The sequence below is a fragment of the Nelumbo lutea genome, chromosome 4, assembly GCF_056320005.1.
Source record: "Nelumbo lutea isolate HS-2025 chromosome 4, American lotus-T2T, whole genome shotgun sequence".
NCBI classification, from domain to species: Eukaryota; Viridiplantae; Streptophyta; class Magnoliopsida; order Proteales; family Nelumbonaceae; genus Nelumbo; species Nelumbo lutea.
In genome coordinates this window covers 80,872,894-80,889,982 of record NC_142687.1, presented here as the reverse complement: position 1 = coordinate 80,889,982, position 17,089 = coordinate 80,872,894, and the positions used below count along the sequence as shown (strand labels likewise).

The 17,089-nt window shown below is 40.6% G+C and overlaps 1 protein-coding gene across 1 annotated transcript; it reads right to left on the bottom strand.

Annotated features, from left to right (window-relative positions):
• Window positions 1-14,741: 14,741 nt before the first annotated feature.
• LOC148861296 (uncharacterized) lies at window positions 14,742-16,384 on the bottom strand. The gene has a single exon (XM_088941345.1). The coding sequence runs from the start codon at window positions 15,711-15,713 to the stop codon at window positions 14,877-14,879; it is 837 nt and encodes a 278-aa protein (XP_088797471.1). The 5' UTR covers window positions 15,714-16,384; the 3' UTR covers window positions 14,742-14,876.
• Between the last annotated feature and the right edge of the window lie 705 nt (window positions 16,385-17,089).

Sequence of the window (17,089 nt, the reverse complement as noted above, 5' to 3'; positions counted from 1 at the left end):
CCATCCCAACACTTGGCGGCACACCAATATCAGCCTTGGCAGGGTAAGTCTCCCCAGATTTATCCAATGGCTGTGAACATTTAAAACTAACACGAGTTTCAATAAGTGTCTACTTCTAGGGTTTTACACAGAATTATACCAAACAACATGAATCAAGCATGCACTTTATTTATTTACACTAAATTCAAAAGTACATCAAATCAGATTGAAGCTAAGGGCATACAAAATTGTCTAACAGTATCACCTTGTTCGTTGGCATTTGTTGCACTTTCGAACTAATACCAACCTATCCACATTCATCGTGCCAGTAGTAGTCTTGTCGTAGTGCTTTTAAGGTGAGCGATGTGCCCCCAGGTGTCCCTCGCAAAGACCTTCATGGATCTTGTGTAACACCAGGTTTGCTTCAATTGGGCAAAAGAAGTGCATGTAGGGGAGCATGAACGACTTGCGGTACAGTTGTTCGCCTATGATAACATAACGAGCTAATTGTCACTCTACACTCCGAGTTGCATTGTGCTCTAAGGTAAGGTCCTGGAGCATAAAAAGTCAATGAGTGGATCCATCCAACTTAGTTCTATAACCAAAGTAGGAGCGACCTCTCCTACCACCCTTTCTATGCTAGGTCATAGTAAGTTTTCAATGTGGACCGTTCTCTTCATAGTGTTCATTGCATCGACCAGCTTCGAGAGCACATTGGATTCGATGTTCTCAAACCTTGAGACTTGCTGGATGTACCAAGAGTGGAAGTAAGGTAGGAGCTCCCTACCCTTGCCGAGTAGGCTAACATGGAGAGCTCCCGAGCCTCATATTGCCCATTTATGTGGTTCACCACTAATTGTGAGTCGCTGCACATTACAAGGTGTTTCGTGCCAACCTCCCTCACCAGCAATAGCTTGGCTATTAACGTCTTGTACTTGACTTCATTGTTCAACGCTTGGAACGTAAATTGGAGAGCATCCTCCAATTTCACCTAGTTAGGCTCGTAAAGTATTAACCTAGCTCTACTTCTGCACTAGTTGGATGAGCCGTCCACATGGAGGATCTAGGGCTCCTTGTCCCAAGTCAGGCCGGGTATGACATTGGTGGATGCCTCCAAGGTGGTCACGTGCTTGGCAACTTTAGAGGTCAATGTGTTGAATGTGTACTCGGTGATGAAGTTAGCCATGACCTGCACCTTGATTGTTGGGCGTGGCTCAAATTAGATGTTCTACTCACTAAGCTTGATTGGCCATTTTGTCAACCTTTCCGAGACCTCTGGCTTCTGAAAGACTTGCCTTAGAGGTCGATTGGTTAGGACTACTATGGTATGCCTAGAAGTAAGGACGTAACTTTTGAGCTACTAGGAGTAGCGAAAAGGCCAATTTCTCGATGTTTGGATACCTGGTCTCCAGAACGTGTAGGACTTTACTCACGTAGTAAAAAGGTCACTGCACTTTGTCTACCTTGCGGATTAGGACCGAGCTTATTACCTCGTTACTCGAAGAGAGGTAGAGTTTGAGCTTGTCCCCAAGTTTAGACCTAGTTAACAAAGGTGGTGAACTGAGGTACCTCTTGAGCTTGTCAAACGCGAGTTGACACTCTATAGTCCACTCAAAGTCTTGGTTATTCTTTATGGCCTTTAAAAATGGAAGGCACTGCCCAACCTACTTAGACACAAATCGGTCAAGGCGGTTGTCCGACCTGTTAAGCTTTGAACTTCCTTAATCGACCTAGGGGGTCTCATGTCTAGGACGGCTTGGATTTTATTTGGGTTGGCTTTGATGTCACCTTGGTTCACTATGTATCCAAGGAACTTGTCCGACGTAACCCAAAAAATACACATTTTTGGGTTAAGTTTCATATTGTATTTTCTTAGAATGTCAAGAACACAATTAAGATCGGAAACCAAAGGATTTGAAATCTGGGTTTTCACTATCATATCGTCAACATAAACCTCAATTTTATTTCCAATTAAATCAAAGAAAACTTCGTTTACTAGGCGTTGGTAGGTTTCTCCAACGTTTTATAAACCTAAGGGCATAATATTATTACAGTACAAGCCCTTCTCGATTACAAAAGCAGTCTTTCTTCATCGGTGGATTTGGTTATAGCTAGAGTATGCATGCATCCATGAAACTCAACAGCTCAAACCCTGATTTCACGTCTACCAAGCAGTTAGCCCTAGGGAGCGAAAAGTTGTCCTTTGGGTAGGCTCGGTTGAGGTTTGTTTAGTCGACGTACATGCTCCACTTGACGTTGGCTTTCTTCATGAGCATTGGGTTGGCAATCCAACTCGGGTATTGGACCTCTCAAACAAAGTCTGCTACGAGAAGCTTCCCGACCACCTCATCTACTACCCTCCATCGATCCTAGGCGAGGTTCCTCTTCCTCTGTCAGACTGGTCCGACTAAAGGGTCAACACTTAGCCTATGAGTTATGACAAAGGGGTATAGGCCAGGCATTTTTATTGTTGACCAAGCATAAACATCTATATTTTTAATTAAAAAACTTACCAGGTCAGTGCACAGTGGTTCCATGAGGTGTGCTCCGATCTGCATTGTCTTCTTGGGGTCAATATCTAAGACCAGCCCCAGGATGGTGTCCTCTATGGGGTGAGCTCTCATCACCGTTCTCTGGTGGTGACTCCAAGTCAATGTCGACAATCTACTTTCCTTTCCCCTTTAGTAAGACCACATAGCACTTGCGAGACTCAAGTTGATCACCTTGCACCACTACTACATAATTTTTTGGAAACTTAATCAACAGGTAGTAGGTTGACACCACTGCTAAGAGGGCGTACAAGATAGGTTAGCCTAGAATGGCGTTATAGGACAAGGGGGTCGCGACCACTAGGAAGTCATGATCAAAACGCATTGAGTTCAGCACTGAGCCTGCTGTTATTAGCACTCTCACCTAGCTTAGGGGCTAGATTACTTCACTGAAGCCACCAGGGGGACATCCACACGAGGGTGCTTCGGTGGGTTTTCATCCTCATGCTCGAGTACCTGAATTGAGTTTTTTCCCATTGAGGTACTACATCCTACTACTATGGTCCCTTTCATGATCATGTTGACAACACTATAGATGGGTCACTCTACTGGTGGTGGGTCTCGGGGAGGTTGGTCTTTGTTTTGGTCCCTACTCGATTGTAACACTTCTCTTGGTTGGTTGGTTGGTCGGCTTTAGTCCTCTTGCTTGATGAACTGCTTCAAATTACCTCAGAAAATCAACTCTTTAATCTCATCCCTGAGATTACGGTAGTTCTCAGTGTCGTGGTGGATGTCCTAATGAAAGTGGTAGTATTTGTTCATGTTTTAGTTGGTAGAATGTCCTCTCATCCTAGGTGGCCATCTGACGGAATCGCTCATCTTAATCTACATAAGAATTTCCCCCCTCTTTGTGTTCAACGTGATGTAGTTATGGTTCTGGACGGAGGAGTGTGAAAGCGTTGACCTGAGGATCTGTTGCTTCTGTATGAAGACCTGCTTCTTCTTCATGGCGGCCTACTACAACGGTTATGAGGGAACCTGTTGCACCTTGGTGTCTTACTTTCGACGCTATTTGTTGCTCCTCGGCTTATCTTCTAACCTCTTTCGCTTGTCGCTCAGCTCCAATTGGGATCCAAATGTTTCTTCAACCTTCGTACACTTGGTTGCTTGGTTGAGGAACTCCTCCATAGAGGCCAGAGGGTTTAAATTGACCTCCCAGCGCAAGTCAGGATGCGAAACATCGTTGGCCACTATGGTGAGTCAATCAGCTAGGTCGGGGTTGGGAATCTGAAGTCGCTCCAAGTTGAATATTTGATGTAATCCCAGAGCTTCTCGTCAGGTTGTTGAACAACATTCAACAAACAGATCGCCGACCTCAAGCACAGCTTGCTCATCGCAAAGTGTGTACTAAATAGGTTAGCGAATTGGTTCCAACTTTTAATGGAGCCCGCGGCCAGTCCCGAATACCACGTCCGAGTTGTGTCCTAAAAGGTGGTCGGGAAGGCCATGCAAAGGTTTGTGTCGTTTGCCCTGTGTAACCGCATCAGGGCCTAAAAGTTGTCGAGGTGGTTAACCGAGTCAGTCGTCCCTTTGTAGGATTCCAGGCAAGGGGCCTTGAAGTCTTTCGAACGTGAGGCCATGAGGATATCAATAACATTGGCTGTGCTAACGAGGTACCGATCTAACTCACCTCTTCCTGTTTTTTTTTTCATCTCCTCGTTGTCATTTGAAGTAAGGCAACTCCTTCCTATGGCACGATGTGTGCATAAACGGTGCCTTCTTTGTGACCCCTCGGTTGAGCTGGTTTACTTAGTCCCAATTGGTGTTGTAGCCCGACTTAGTTCCTCAATTAGGGCTTGGTTCTAGTCGTCGGAGTGGCAAGGTGGGTCATATACTTGTTAGACAGTGTATGCCCTTAGCTTCAATCAGATTGATGTACATTATGTCATTTATTGTAAATGAATAAAAGTGCATAATTGATTCATGTGATTTGGTGTGTTTTTGTGTAAATACCCTTAAATTGGACACTTATGAGACTCGTGTTAATTTAGAATCTTCACAACAGTTGGATAGATCTGGGGAGATTTATCATATCAAGGTAGACACAGATCTCCCTAGATCTGGGGAGATTTATCCTATCAGACAAAGTGAATGATTGGGGAATGCACTCTCTCTAATGGAAACCTAAACTGTTGATAGTGGATTTCAAATGTGTTTCAAATTTGGTTTTGCAAAATATATTTATATAGATATATACTTATATATTATGGTTTCAAATTGTTTGCAAAAGGGTTTTAATTCCCGGGATTCATATGAGTAGAGAGTGCAATACTGTACCTTACAGCCGATGGAGAGGTCCTCTCTTGTCGAGCAGTGTATGATCATTAAGGGCTAAGAGGTTAAGCGTAAGACCATTGAGGGTAATACCTGATGGGCTAATCTTTTATTTACCCACAGTCCTTGGGTTTTTATAAAGTGACTGTTCGACCCATTAAGAGCCCATGGTGATAGACTTAGGGGTTCACTATGTCTTACAGTGAATTCGGCCAGGCCTTGTAGTAGAGGCTGGGATGAACCCATGTGGCTGATGTGTAGATCGATGTTTGGGTCCTACGCCATACAAAGAGAGACAAATTAGCCAACATATTAAAGGGTACGTGAGCTATATGACTTAATAATGGGCCTAAAGCCCATTTCAAACTAGGCTTAAGTCAATTAATTAAAAGGGGGTGAAATCTGATTTATAACCTGATTAGGATTAGCTGAAGGATAAGATAAGTCTTATCCATTTAAGAGTCCAAATCCAAATATCAGATTTGGATCAAGAAACTCTCTCTTAATTGGATTTGGAGGCTGATCCAAAGAAGGCTATAAATAGGGGGCAGATTCTTCAGTTTATACACACTCAACAACCTGCAGAATTCTCCCCAATTCTTGCTGCCCTTACCTAGTTCGATTTTCACATGTGGAACTGATCAAGAAAGATTCTTGATATTGTTTCTTGCTAGAAGAAATAATCTGAAATTGTGCTCACCAGCCCTTGTTTGATTCTTTCTGAAGAATTCAGGTTCTTGCTGAAGAACCACCCTATTGATCCTGTTTCACCATAAACTGTGACATCTTTAGTGGAGGCGGGTTTTGGTCTTCTCCTTGGGCGTGAACACCTACATTGGGAGTTACTGTATTTCATATCAAGTATATTCCTTACTTCCCTTCAGTGGTATCAGAGCCATGCTCACATTCTTGAACCAAAATCATACCTGATTTGAACCTATGCAAATAGGTAGAATCAGTTCTACCTAATTTGTGCAGATTAGGGTTTTCTCTGAGAATTCAGTTCTCAGCTATGAGCGAATGATTTGAAATTAATTTTTTATTTATTTGCAATAGTTATAGAAGTGTTCTATATTTATTTCTTGAATTATGGGTTGTTCGTTTGGTGGAGATCGAAGTCTTTTATTTGCGCTAAGAATTTGTGCACCTGTTGAATCATTCTATTCTATTCATTCTTGGTCTGTAAATAATTTTTTTAGACGGAATGTATAGGATTTATTCTAATGTAAATTAATAGAGAAATTAGGTTTTTTCTATTTTTTCTTTAGAAGAAGTGTTGGTTCGCGTGGAGGAGAAGAAGACATGTGTGCTAATAAAAGATCTGCAATCTGCGATTTGTAGAAAACAAATCTGCAAATTGTGACTAACCACTTTCTTGCAGGTTTGCAACCACACGAACAACCCACTGCTATGTTTATTTTCTGATTATTGATTGTCATTTATCAGTCTTGATTAATTTCAGATCATCATATTGAATTGGATCTTGAATTAGACACCAAACCCTAGACAAATTCGACCTAGATTGGACCAAACTGGTTGAACCAAATTTGTGGCTCAATAGGGACTGTTCATAGCTCTAAAATTTTATAATGGGCCAAGGGTTTGATGGTTGTAAAACCCATTAATGTTAAGTTAAAACTGCACCAACCCTGATTCAGCTATATGGGTCAAATTGCCTTTTGTAGTTTAGCCCATGTACCTAAATAATGTTATATGATAATGTTATGAGCTCTAATGGGATCATACTAATTTAACCTAACTATTTTAGGGATTTACAAATGATTAAAATTGATTGGATCAATTGTGATTTCATGCATGTTATGTATGATGTGTGATGTGCTACGTACATAAGCCATAATTACTTCGCCCATGTTATATCAACAGTGGCTCTTTTGCATATCATGGCCGAATGCACATCATTGCCATGGTGTTCTTAAGATCATTGGATGATTTCCCTTCTTGATGGGCCCCACTTTAGCTTCCTCCCCAAGAGGAACTGTGTAGAACTCTAGTTGTTTATATTCCATTTGAATCTAACTTTAAGAAAATAAGTGGGAGCTACTTTGGTTTGACCTAAATAAAAGTAGGACATAATTGTTCGTTCCCTCCTGTAAAATATAAGTGTATGTGATAGAGAGATTCATATGATGAACTCTCTAAAGACCTTCCATCATAACCATGAAGATGGGTCCTTTAGTAATGAGGAGATGCACCATACAATTGGGCTATCTATTTGTTGTTTGATTGTTTCATAAGATGATAGGGGTGTCATAAATAGATGTGGGAGGGCCTATCCTAAAATGGAACTCTCTCACGGTACATTGGTGTTCACGAATATGATGGATAAGCACTTACTAGATAGAAAGGTTTTAACCTAAAATGACAATGAACCTTGTCTGGCAGAGGCCAAAGGGAAAACTCATAAGATGGGTGGATATTATCCTTTACAAAAGGTGGTGGAGTTATGCAGCTAAAACAGTTGGTTCCATGCACTATATATGACTTCCCACATTTTTAGAGATATACTTCGTAGTCTCTGTCACTGAGAAAAGAAGTAAATCTCAAACATGAACAAATGAAAATGAAACATAAATTAAAAGCCATATCTATGTAGTAAACATGAATCAATTTAGGTTGTTGATTAATAATTTGCCTTGCCTTTTATCATAAATGGCAAACAGACAGTTTGCCAAGTTGTTATACGATAACAAACTTAAGTGTGAGACACTTGAAGATTTGGAGTTGTCCAACACATGTTAAAAGTAGTGCTAACAAATTAGAATCCAAGACAAGTCGTTGCCTATTTGTAGGTTACTCCAAAGGCTTTGTAGGTTATTTATTCTATGATCCAAAAGAGCAAAATGTGTTTTGCAGTCGAAATGCCTATTTCATAGAGGAAGAGATTGAGGGCATGGGAGATATGTCCCACCAGCTCTAGAAAATAACCAACGTAGAAGATCTACCCGGGTTTCCAGTCCTCCGGTTCGTTACGGCTATGACCAAGAAAGTTACATGGTGGAAGCCACGACCAGTGAGGAGGATCTTGTGACTTATATGGAAGCTATGTTGGACATAGATTCCTTGAAGTGGGTAGATGCCATGAGAGCTAAGATGGACTTAATGGAGACTAATGGAGTCTGGACTCTAGTATATCCGCCCCTTGGGGTAAAAGCAATTGGTTGCAAATGGATCTATAAGAGGAAGAAGTGCCCCGATGGTAAGGTTGAGACCTACAAGGCTCATCTTGTGGCGAAAGGGTACACTCAGAAAGAGGGAATCGACTATGAGGAAACCTTTTCGCCTGTGGCCATGCTTAAATCCATTAGGATCCTACTAATTGTAGCAGCATACCATGACTACGAGATTTGGCAAATGGATGTCAAAACTGCATTCCTAAATGGAGATCTTACTAAAGATATCTATATGCAGCAACCGCAAGGTTTCATAGCTACAGGTCAAGAACACATGGTATGTAAACTTAATCAATCCATATATGGACTTAAGCAAGTTTTTAAGAGCTAGAACATCCAGTTTGACTCTACCGTCAAACAATTTGACTTTGAGTAGAATTCGGATGGGCCTTATATTTACAAGAAGACTAGTGGGGATAAAATTATGTTATTTGTTCTGTATGTAGATGACATTCTACTCATTGGGAATAATGTAGGAATGTTAACTACGGTGAAAAGCAACAAACAAGGGTTCACCGTAGATTCCACAACCGAGGCCGAGTACATTGCCGCAAGTGAAGTTGCCAAGGAAGTCGTATGGATGACGAAGTTCATTCAGAAATTAGGAGTAGTTTCATCCAGCACATCACTCTTTCCACTGTTGTGTGACAACACTGGAACCATAGCTCAAGCTAAGGAGCCATGAGCCCACTCGAAGTCGAAACACATCGAGAGGAAGTACCTTGTACTACGGGAGATAGTTAGAAGAGGGGCGTCTTGATTCAGAAGGTGGCATCAGCGAAAAATGTAGCATACCCATTGATTAAGCTACTAACACAGAAAATGTTTGAGAAACACATGGAAAGTATGGAACTCCGGCTTGTACCCGATTGGATGTAAGTGCAAATGAGAGCTGTTACATAGTGTATGCCCTTAGCTCCAATCAGATTTATGTACATTATGTCATTTATTGTAAATGAATAAAAGTGCATAATAAATTCATGTGATTTGGTGTGTTTCTGTGTAAATACCCTTAAACATGACACTTATGAAACTTGTGTTAGTTTAGAATCCTCTTAGCCATTGGATAGATCTGGGGAGATTTATCCTGCCAAGGCTGACACTGATGTGCCGCCAAGTTTGTTGGGGTAGCTTGTCTTAGCTACTAGGGTGAGACCTGAGGTACATACAGTGTGGGTTTTCTTGAAACCTTGAACTAGACCAGAATTCCAGTATTGCCCTGGACCTTGGAGATTGATGGGCAAAACTGAAATGTTACACTTGACCCCTAAATTCGATAATGATACTGCACTAGGTGTCGGATTGGGTTGTCTTTAATATGCCAATCAGTGAAATCCTTAGAGGGGGTCAAAAGCTGGGTATGTTGGGACAGTCTGAGAATTCATCTAAGTGGGTGATCATAGTGACGGGATTAGCCCCTTTGTCAGACAAAGTGAATGATCAGGGATGCACTCTCTCTTATGAAAACCAAAACTGTCGGCAATTGATTTCAACCGTTGAAATTTGTTTTGCAAAATATATTTATATAGAGATATACTTATATATTATGGTTTCAAATTGTTTGCAAAAGGGTTTTAATTCCCAGGATCCATATGAGTACAGAGTGCAACATTGTACCTTGTAGCCGATGGAGAGGTCCTCTCTTGTCGAGCAGTGTATGATCATTAAGGGCTAAGAGGTTAAGCGTAAGACCATTGAGGGTAATACCTGATGGGCTAATCTTTTATCTGCCCACAGTCCTTGGGTTTTTATAAAGTGATTGGACCCAAGGACCATTTAGTGTAAATGTTTGGCCCATTAAGAGCCCATGGTGATAGACTCAGGGGTTCACTATGTCCTACAATGAATTTGGCCAGGCCTTGTAGCAGAGGCTGGGCTGAACCCATGTGGCTGATGTGTAGATCGATGTTTGGGTCCTACGCCATACAAAGAGAGCCAAATTAGCCAACATATTAAAGGGTAAGTGAGCCATATGACTTAATGGGCCTAAAGCCCATTTCGAACCGGGTTTAAGTCAGTTATTTAAAAGGGGGTGAAATCTGATTTATAACTTGATTAGGATTAGCTGAAGGATAAGATAAGTCTTATTCATTTAAGAGTCCAAATCCAAATATTAGATTTGGATTAAGAAACTCTCTCCTAATTGGATTAGGAGGTTGATCCAAAGAAGGCTATAAATAGGGGGCGAATTCTTCAGTTTATACACACTCAGCAACTTGCAGAATTCTCCCCAATTCTTGCTGCCCTTACCTAGTTCGATTTCCACCTGTGGAACTGATCAAGAAAGATTTTTGATATTGTTTCTTGATAGAAGAAACAATCTGAAGTCATGAACACTTACATTGGGAGTTATTGTTACTTCGTATCAGGTATATCCCTTACTTCCCTTTTGGTTTCAAATCTGGTCCGGTTTTGATTCAACAAATGAACCTTGAAAATGCAGTTTTTTTTTAAATTAGGGAATACGATTCTTTGATGGGAGAGAAAGAAATTTTTGAAATTTCGTCCAACCTTCCTGTAGGGTTTGGCCATCCATATGGTGGATCTCACATCCCTTCAGTACTAGGTTTTGATTCTAGTTGTCGGGCTACTGGTTCTGTTTGCTAGCGCTTTGGCTGGCGTTTTGCCCAGCGGCCTAATTTCACTAGTATTGTTGTTATTGGTGTTGTTGTTGCATCCCTGCCAAGGCGACAAAGCGTGCTTCCCTTGTCCTCATCTGTAGGTTTATCCCATGGATGTACTGCATCAATTCGTTGAACTGGCGTGCATCAATCCCAACTAGAACTGCTGAGGTTTCAACTAGAAGGAGATGCACATTCACGTTAGGTAGAGGAAAGTTGGGATTTTGCATGATGGGGATGCCTAGTAGGGTCAGGGGCACGACAAATTTCCCAATAGTCACAAAGGGGATCTCGAGGTGCACTACGGGTTGGTTCTGCCCCCCTGTGACCGGGTTATTGTTGACAGGGTTGTTGACTGGGGTGTTGCTTGAAGATGCCATTGAAGAAGTACTTGGAAAAGAAAGTGTGAGAGTATAGCTTTTGTGTAGCTTGCCCACAGACAATGCCAATTGATGGTGCACAATCTGCTAGCTCCCTGCTGAAGGACAACTCGGATGCCGGATTAGGTAGGTTGTTAGTTTAAGCTATAAAGAAATAGAGAATATCAAAGTACCTTGGCTACTTTACTCGGTGTGGGCACTTTGATGCTTAAGTTAGTGAACTGGAGTTTTTCTGAGAGCTTGGAAGTAAAAAAGAGCTAGAGAGCTTTAGTGTTAAATCACGCGTATCCTTTGAGGTTGGAGGTGAAGCCCTTATATAGAAGGGCTGCCATGAGCCTCACGAAATGCGTCCAGGATCTTTGACCTGTCTGGTTCGCAGGTGGTTTCATGCTTGGGGATGGACTCCATGCAAGCAAGTAATGTTTATCCAATCCCATCCAAAGCGGGCATGGTGATAATCTGCTCTTCCAACATGGTGTCATGATCCTAGGGCATTCAGAGGAGATTGTCTGCTTAAGGGTGAGGTCTCTCGGCACACCAATCAGGTCGCTAACCGGAGTGAGGTCAGATTGGTGGAAGCAGGTCGCCTCTCACACCGACCTAAGGTCCTACCAAGTTGTTCATAGTTCGGCCTACTGGGATGGTATCAAGGTCGCTGAAGTGTCTGAAGTGGTCTACTTGTGTGGTGTCGAGGTGTCACTATGTTATTCTATAATACCACGTATCACAATATCATTGGAGGACCAAATTACCCCTCATCAACCACTTTTGAAGGCTAATATCCTTCCCAAATATATTCTAGCTCAATTCTCGAAGCTTTATTGGCTTTTAGGGTCCATTTGGTTTGCAAGAATGGGGGTTTGGAATCTGAATTGGGATGAATCATTCCAATTCTATTTGTTTGGTTGGATGCAATTAGAATCTTATTCTTGTTGTCATTTGAGAGAATGGTTATTTCCCCTGCATGGAAATGAAATTCCATTTCAGAATATTCTAAATTTCATTTTCCATTCCTGTCTGAAATTTTGGTTCTAATTTCAAGGAATTTGAGTTCCGATCCTATTGGAGAAAATGGGGTCACCATAACCTTGGAGGAGAAGCTTTGAGGCACGTTTGAAGACACTGTCTTTAGAATGTTATTTGCCCACACTTAGTTTTACTGAGTTTGTTGTTGGGTTACAGGCAAATTCGTTCCTAGGATACAACAGAGACTTGGGCGAGAATCTACAACCAACAAAGTTGAAGAGTCTCCAAAGAAACCTTCTGTGAGACTGTAGCAGATCAGACTGAGAGATAGAGAGAGTGAGTGAATTTTGAAATTGTGTTTTGGAGTTTGATTCATGCACCTCAAATAATTTGTGAAGAGGTATGAAGAAAAGGTAGGTGTTGGTTTAGAGAAGGCACATTGAACAATCACAATTTCAAACATTGTGACTGTTAACTTTGAATTGTGCCCCTTGATCACACCCGATTGAATCGTGACCGTTGATCTCATCAACGATGATCAATGGTCAGCAATGCACCAAAACCAAAGCCATCCATCGCGAGCCACGCGGGTGCGAGCAAAGTGCGCCTCTAAAGCGCCTCATTGTGCGGCACACACGCGCGTACACGCGTTGTGCGGTATCAAATCCCCATACTCTCCTCTACTAATACTAAGGAGTGTAAATCTGAGTTTCTCTGTCATTTTCTGTGGATTCATTTTCTATAGGTTCAGAACACAGTTTATTTTCTTAGCTCTGAGTCATGATTTTGTTTTTTAGGATCTGGAACTCTATAATATGTTAAGCACCCCCACACTTTTAGATGTGCTAAATTAGGCTTTCTTACTGTCCATAATTCATATGGGCATTTGTTATTAACTCTAGAAACAATTCTGTTATGTAAATGACAGGCTATTAGGAGTGCTTCCCCCCACAGGTTTAAGGTGCATTAACTTTTAACAACATGCAATTTATCATTTCTATAACTGTTCTATTTTTCCTTTCAGCCAGACCATTCTGTTGAGGGGTATAGGGAGCAAAACACTAATGTATTATTCCAAATTCTTCACAGAAAGAATTAAACTCATTTTTAAAGTATTCATCACCCCTATCACTTCTAAGGATTTTAATTTTCTTTTCTAGTTGATTTTCAACTTCAGTCTTATATAGTTTAAACATATCAAAGGCTTCATCCTTAGTTCTCATAAGGTAGACATAGGTGTACCTAGAAAAGTCATCTATAAATGTTATGAAGTATCTCTTACCTCCTCTAATTAATACACCATTGAATTCACAGATGTCAGAATGGATTAGTTTTAGAAGTTGAGAATTTTTCTCAACACTAGGGAAATGTTTCTTAGCCATTTTTTATTTTACACATATTTCACATTTTTCAGCTAATTCATTACTATAAGCAATTATACCAAGTTTACTCATGTTCTTTATGGATTTAAAATTCAAGTGTGCTAATATATCATGCCATAAAGAGAAATAATCAACAATATAAGTAGAAAATTTTCCTTCATCAATACTTAATTTGAGCATACCATTACAACCATATCCCTTTCCAACAAACATCCCATTCTTGGATAGGATTAGTTTGTCGGATTCAAAAACAACTTTGAATCCCCTCTTACAAACAAAATTTACTGATCGAAGTCATTGTAACTTTGGAGGAGAAAATGGGGTCATTGTAACTTTGGAGGAGAAGGTCTGAGGTGCATCTGAAGACACTGTCTTTAAAATGTTATTTGCCCCCACTCAGTTTTACTGAGTTTTCTGTTGGGTTACAGGCAAATTCGTTCCTATGATACAACAGAGCCTTGGGCGAGAATCTACAACCAGCAAAGTTGAAGAGTCTCTAGAGAAACCTTCTGTGAGACTATAGCAAACCGAACGCAGAGAGAGAGAGAGAGAGAGAGAGAGAGAGAGTGAGCGAATTTCGAAATTGTGTGTTTGGGAGTCTGATTCATGCTCCTTAAATAATTTGTGAAGATGTATGAAGAAAAGGTAGGTGCTGGTTTAGAGAATGCACATTGAATAGTCACAATTTCAAACATTGTGACTGTTTAAAAAGTAGTTAACAGTTAGTGACTATTAACTTTGAATTGTGCTTCTTGATCACACCCGATCGAATCGTGACCGTTGATCTCATCAACGGTGATCAACGGTCAATAACGCACCAAAACCAAAACAACCCATCACGAGCCACGCGGGTGTGAGTAAAGTGCACCTCATTGCGCTACGCACACGTGTGCGCGCATTGCACAATATCGAATCCCCATACTCTCATCTACTAATACTAAGGAGTGTAAATCAACTCCTATTGAAATACTGAAAACAAAACTTATAATTTTCCAATGTGGGACAAGTTCAGAATTGGATTTTGTAAGAGAAAAACTGATTTTTCAATCAAGTGTGTTGGTGCAATTTCTCATGTAATTGACCAATCAAACCCATTGGATTTAATCTCTTATGAGATTAAAATCCAACATATCCCAATTCTAACTGTGAGTCAAACGTACCCTTATCGTCCATTTCAATTGCACGATATATACGTAATTATTTTTTGCATATTGTGCCTAATGCAAAACATTTGGTTTGAACTAGAGCAACAGCACAAGATAACTAATTAAAGATCGAGTTCAATGAAAGTTGGTGGCCCTATGCCCTGTCTCAGTTCTCAATAGGCTACCAGAAGCCCTTAAAAAAGTCATGCATTTGTGGTAATTCTCTCAAAGAAGGAAAAGAAAGAAAAAAATATATGACTACAGTAGTAGCGACTAACAAATGGAATGCATAATTGAATCCTTGTCTGACAAAGAATATCAATAAGGAAAGAATATATAAACTATAAAGTGGAAAGAAAAACCATGAATCATTAACAATTAGGTCTATTTTAGACCTGGGCATCATCCACACAAGAGCAATCGTTGTTCGGCTTAGGCCTTGGCCACAACAGAGCAGCTCCGTCCACTAGACGTATGAGCCCCTTTACCAGCCTCACCCAACCAACTATGACCGTCATGTAATACAACCACAAACCAAAGATTTCGGCATTACCCACATCCATCAACAGCTCTCTCTTAACCTCAACCACCAGAGCCAATGCTTCAACCTCGGCCCTTAATTTCCACCACCACAGCCCACCGAAACAGCCGCCCACGGCCACCCTTTCGACCCATCTTTCTTCCCTCTCGAACCCAAAAACCGTGTCGTCCACAACTGGTTTGACAACCGTCCTCGACCAATGAAGCACGGTTTGGTACAGACCCAGAAAGAAAACTAACCGTCTAATCAGCGGAGTCCTGTTCCCGTAGTCGACCGCCCAAAATCCGGCCACAATTGTCTCTTCGATGCCTAATCCAATGCAGACCTGCAGAGAGCAAAGCAGAACCCATGCAGCATATAAGTGGGGTCTGCTGACTGACTCGCTCAGTGAAGGGAATCGGCCGGTGAGGCCATGCACAAGGGCAGATACGGAAACAACAGAAACAAGAAATTGAACAAGAAGAGGATTGATGGCATACAGGAAGAGAGAGGAGAGGGTGGAGGTGGGAGAAGAGATGAAGCTGGGGATATGTTGTCCAGTGGAGAGCCTGGCTAGTAGGAGGAATGAGAGAGGAAGAAGGAGGCTTAAGATGGTGTGGGTGAAGATGTAGAAGGGTTCTGCCAGGATTGATAATGTGTCGAAGTTGAGCTTCTCGCTCATTTTCTTCCATTTCTCAGAACCCATTAACTCCAAATCGATAACTCAGGTTGCTTGATTCAGAGGAAACACAGAAGATGCAAATTTATGAATTCATTTCATGCAATCATATGTTTGAGAACTGGATGGTGGTAGCGACGACCAAGCTTTCTGTGTTTGTATCTTCCTGCACATCATCATCATCATCATAAAATAATAACAACAATGAATCTTTTCAAGTAATCAAGGTGATGCCTGCTGGCTGATCGATTCTCTCTTTCTCTCTCTCTCTCCGATTTCAGCGTAAGACTTTGGATGGAAATCTGGAATCCGAGTTTCGTTCATCAGAGAGTTCTGGCCGTTTGATGTCAGATTCTGATGCAGCGTGGAAGCCTGCTAATTCCGCGTCAGCAGTCCATTGTATAATACCCTCGAAGGAGGTCTTTTTTACCGTAAGTACTCTGGATTGGTTTGACTCCGATTAAAGACTGTTTTGAAGAACTTTGCCAATCACAACTCAGAAACCCGTCGTGAATTTTGATGAAATACCAGTAGATTCTTTTTTTTTTTTTTGATAACTAAAACACTTTTAAGACATATCAGTTTATTGGTTCTCGGCTTTTTTAAGGTATTATTCATTTTTCGATATCATAATCGGATTATGTTATTAAACGTATTTCTTAATTTCTCATTCTAATTGTTAATCGGGATTTGGTGCGAATACATATATACCATGTGACAAAACATATACATGGGGCCCACACCACATTTGGATTTAAGTCCAACCAGCAGTCCCTGGTTTTTCATTTTTTTTTTCTTGTTCCTTCTATTGATTGTTCGTAAGCTTTGTGTGGGTTTTCCTTTAGAATGAGGAATCTATATTCTATTTATATACTTAAAATACACTTGCCACGTCAGCTTATTCTCTCTTCTACACGTATTTTAATTTTCCAAACCCCTAAGAATTTTCTGGTTCTTTTGAATTAAAAATAAAAAATAAATGGGGCTATTTTTTCCTCTCACTGTTGTGGTTCATAACTCTAAAAATTTTGTGATTTCTTTTTTGAAAAATAAAATACCCATAACATAAACATGATGAGATTACAGTTGCATTTGGTTGCAGTGCAATCTTATTTGTACTAGTACAAATGCATGAGAGTGCAAATGATGAGAATACAAATTCTGGTTTAATTTTGTTTTGGATTTTATTTTATTTTGTTTCACATCTTATTTTACTTCATTTGTACTGTAATCAAATATAATAAGATAAAATGTGGAACAAAAATATATCAAAATTTACACCCAAATCATTTGTGCTACAACCAAACACAGCCTACAGATAAGCATTAAATGTTTCAATTTGCCTTGGAAAGTGAAAGATGATGTATCTATTTTTTTTTTTTTTCAAAATTTTGTCAAATCTT

Coding starts and splice junctions, on each gene's coding strand:
- LOC148861296 (XM_088941345.1), bottom strand. CDS start 15,713: ATGGGTTCTGAGAAATGGAAGAAAATGAGCGAGAAGCTCAACTTCGAC.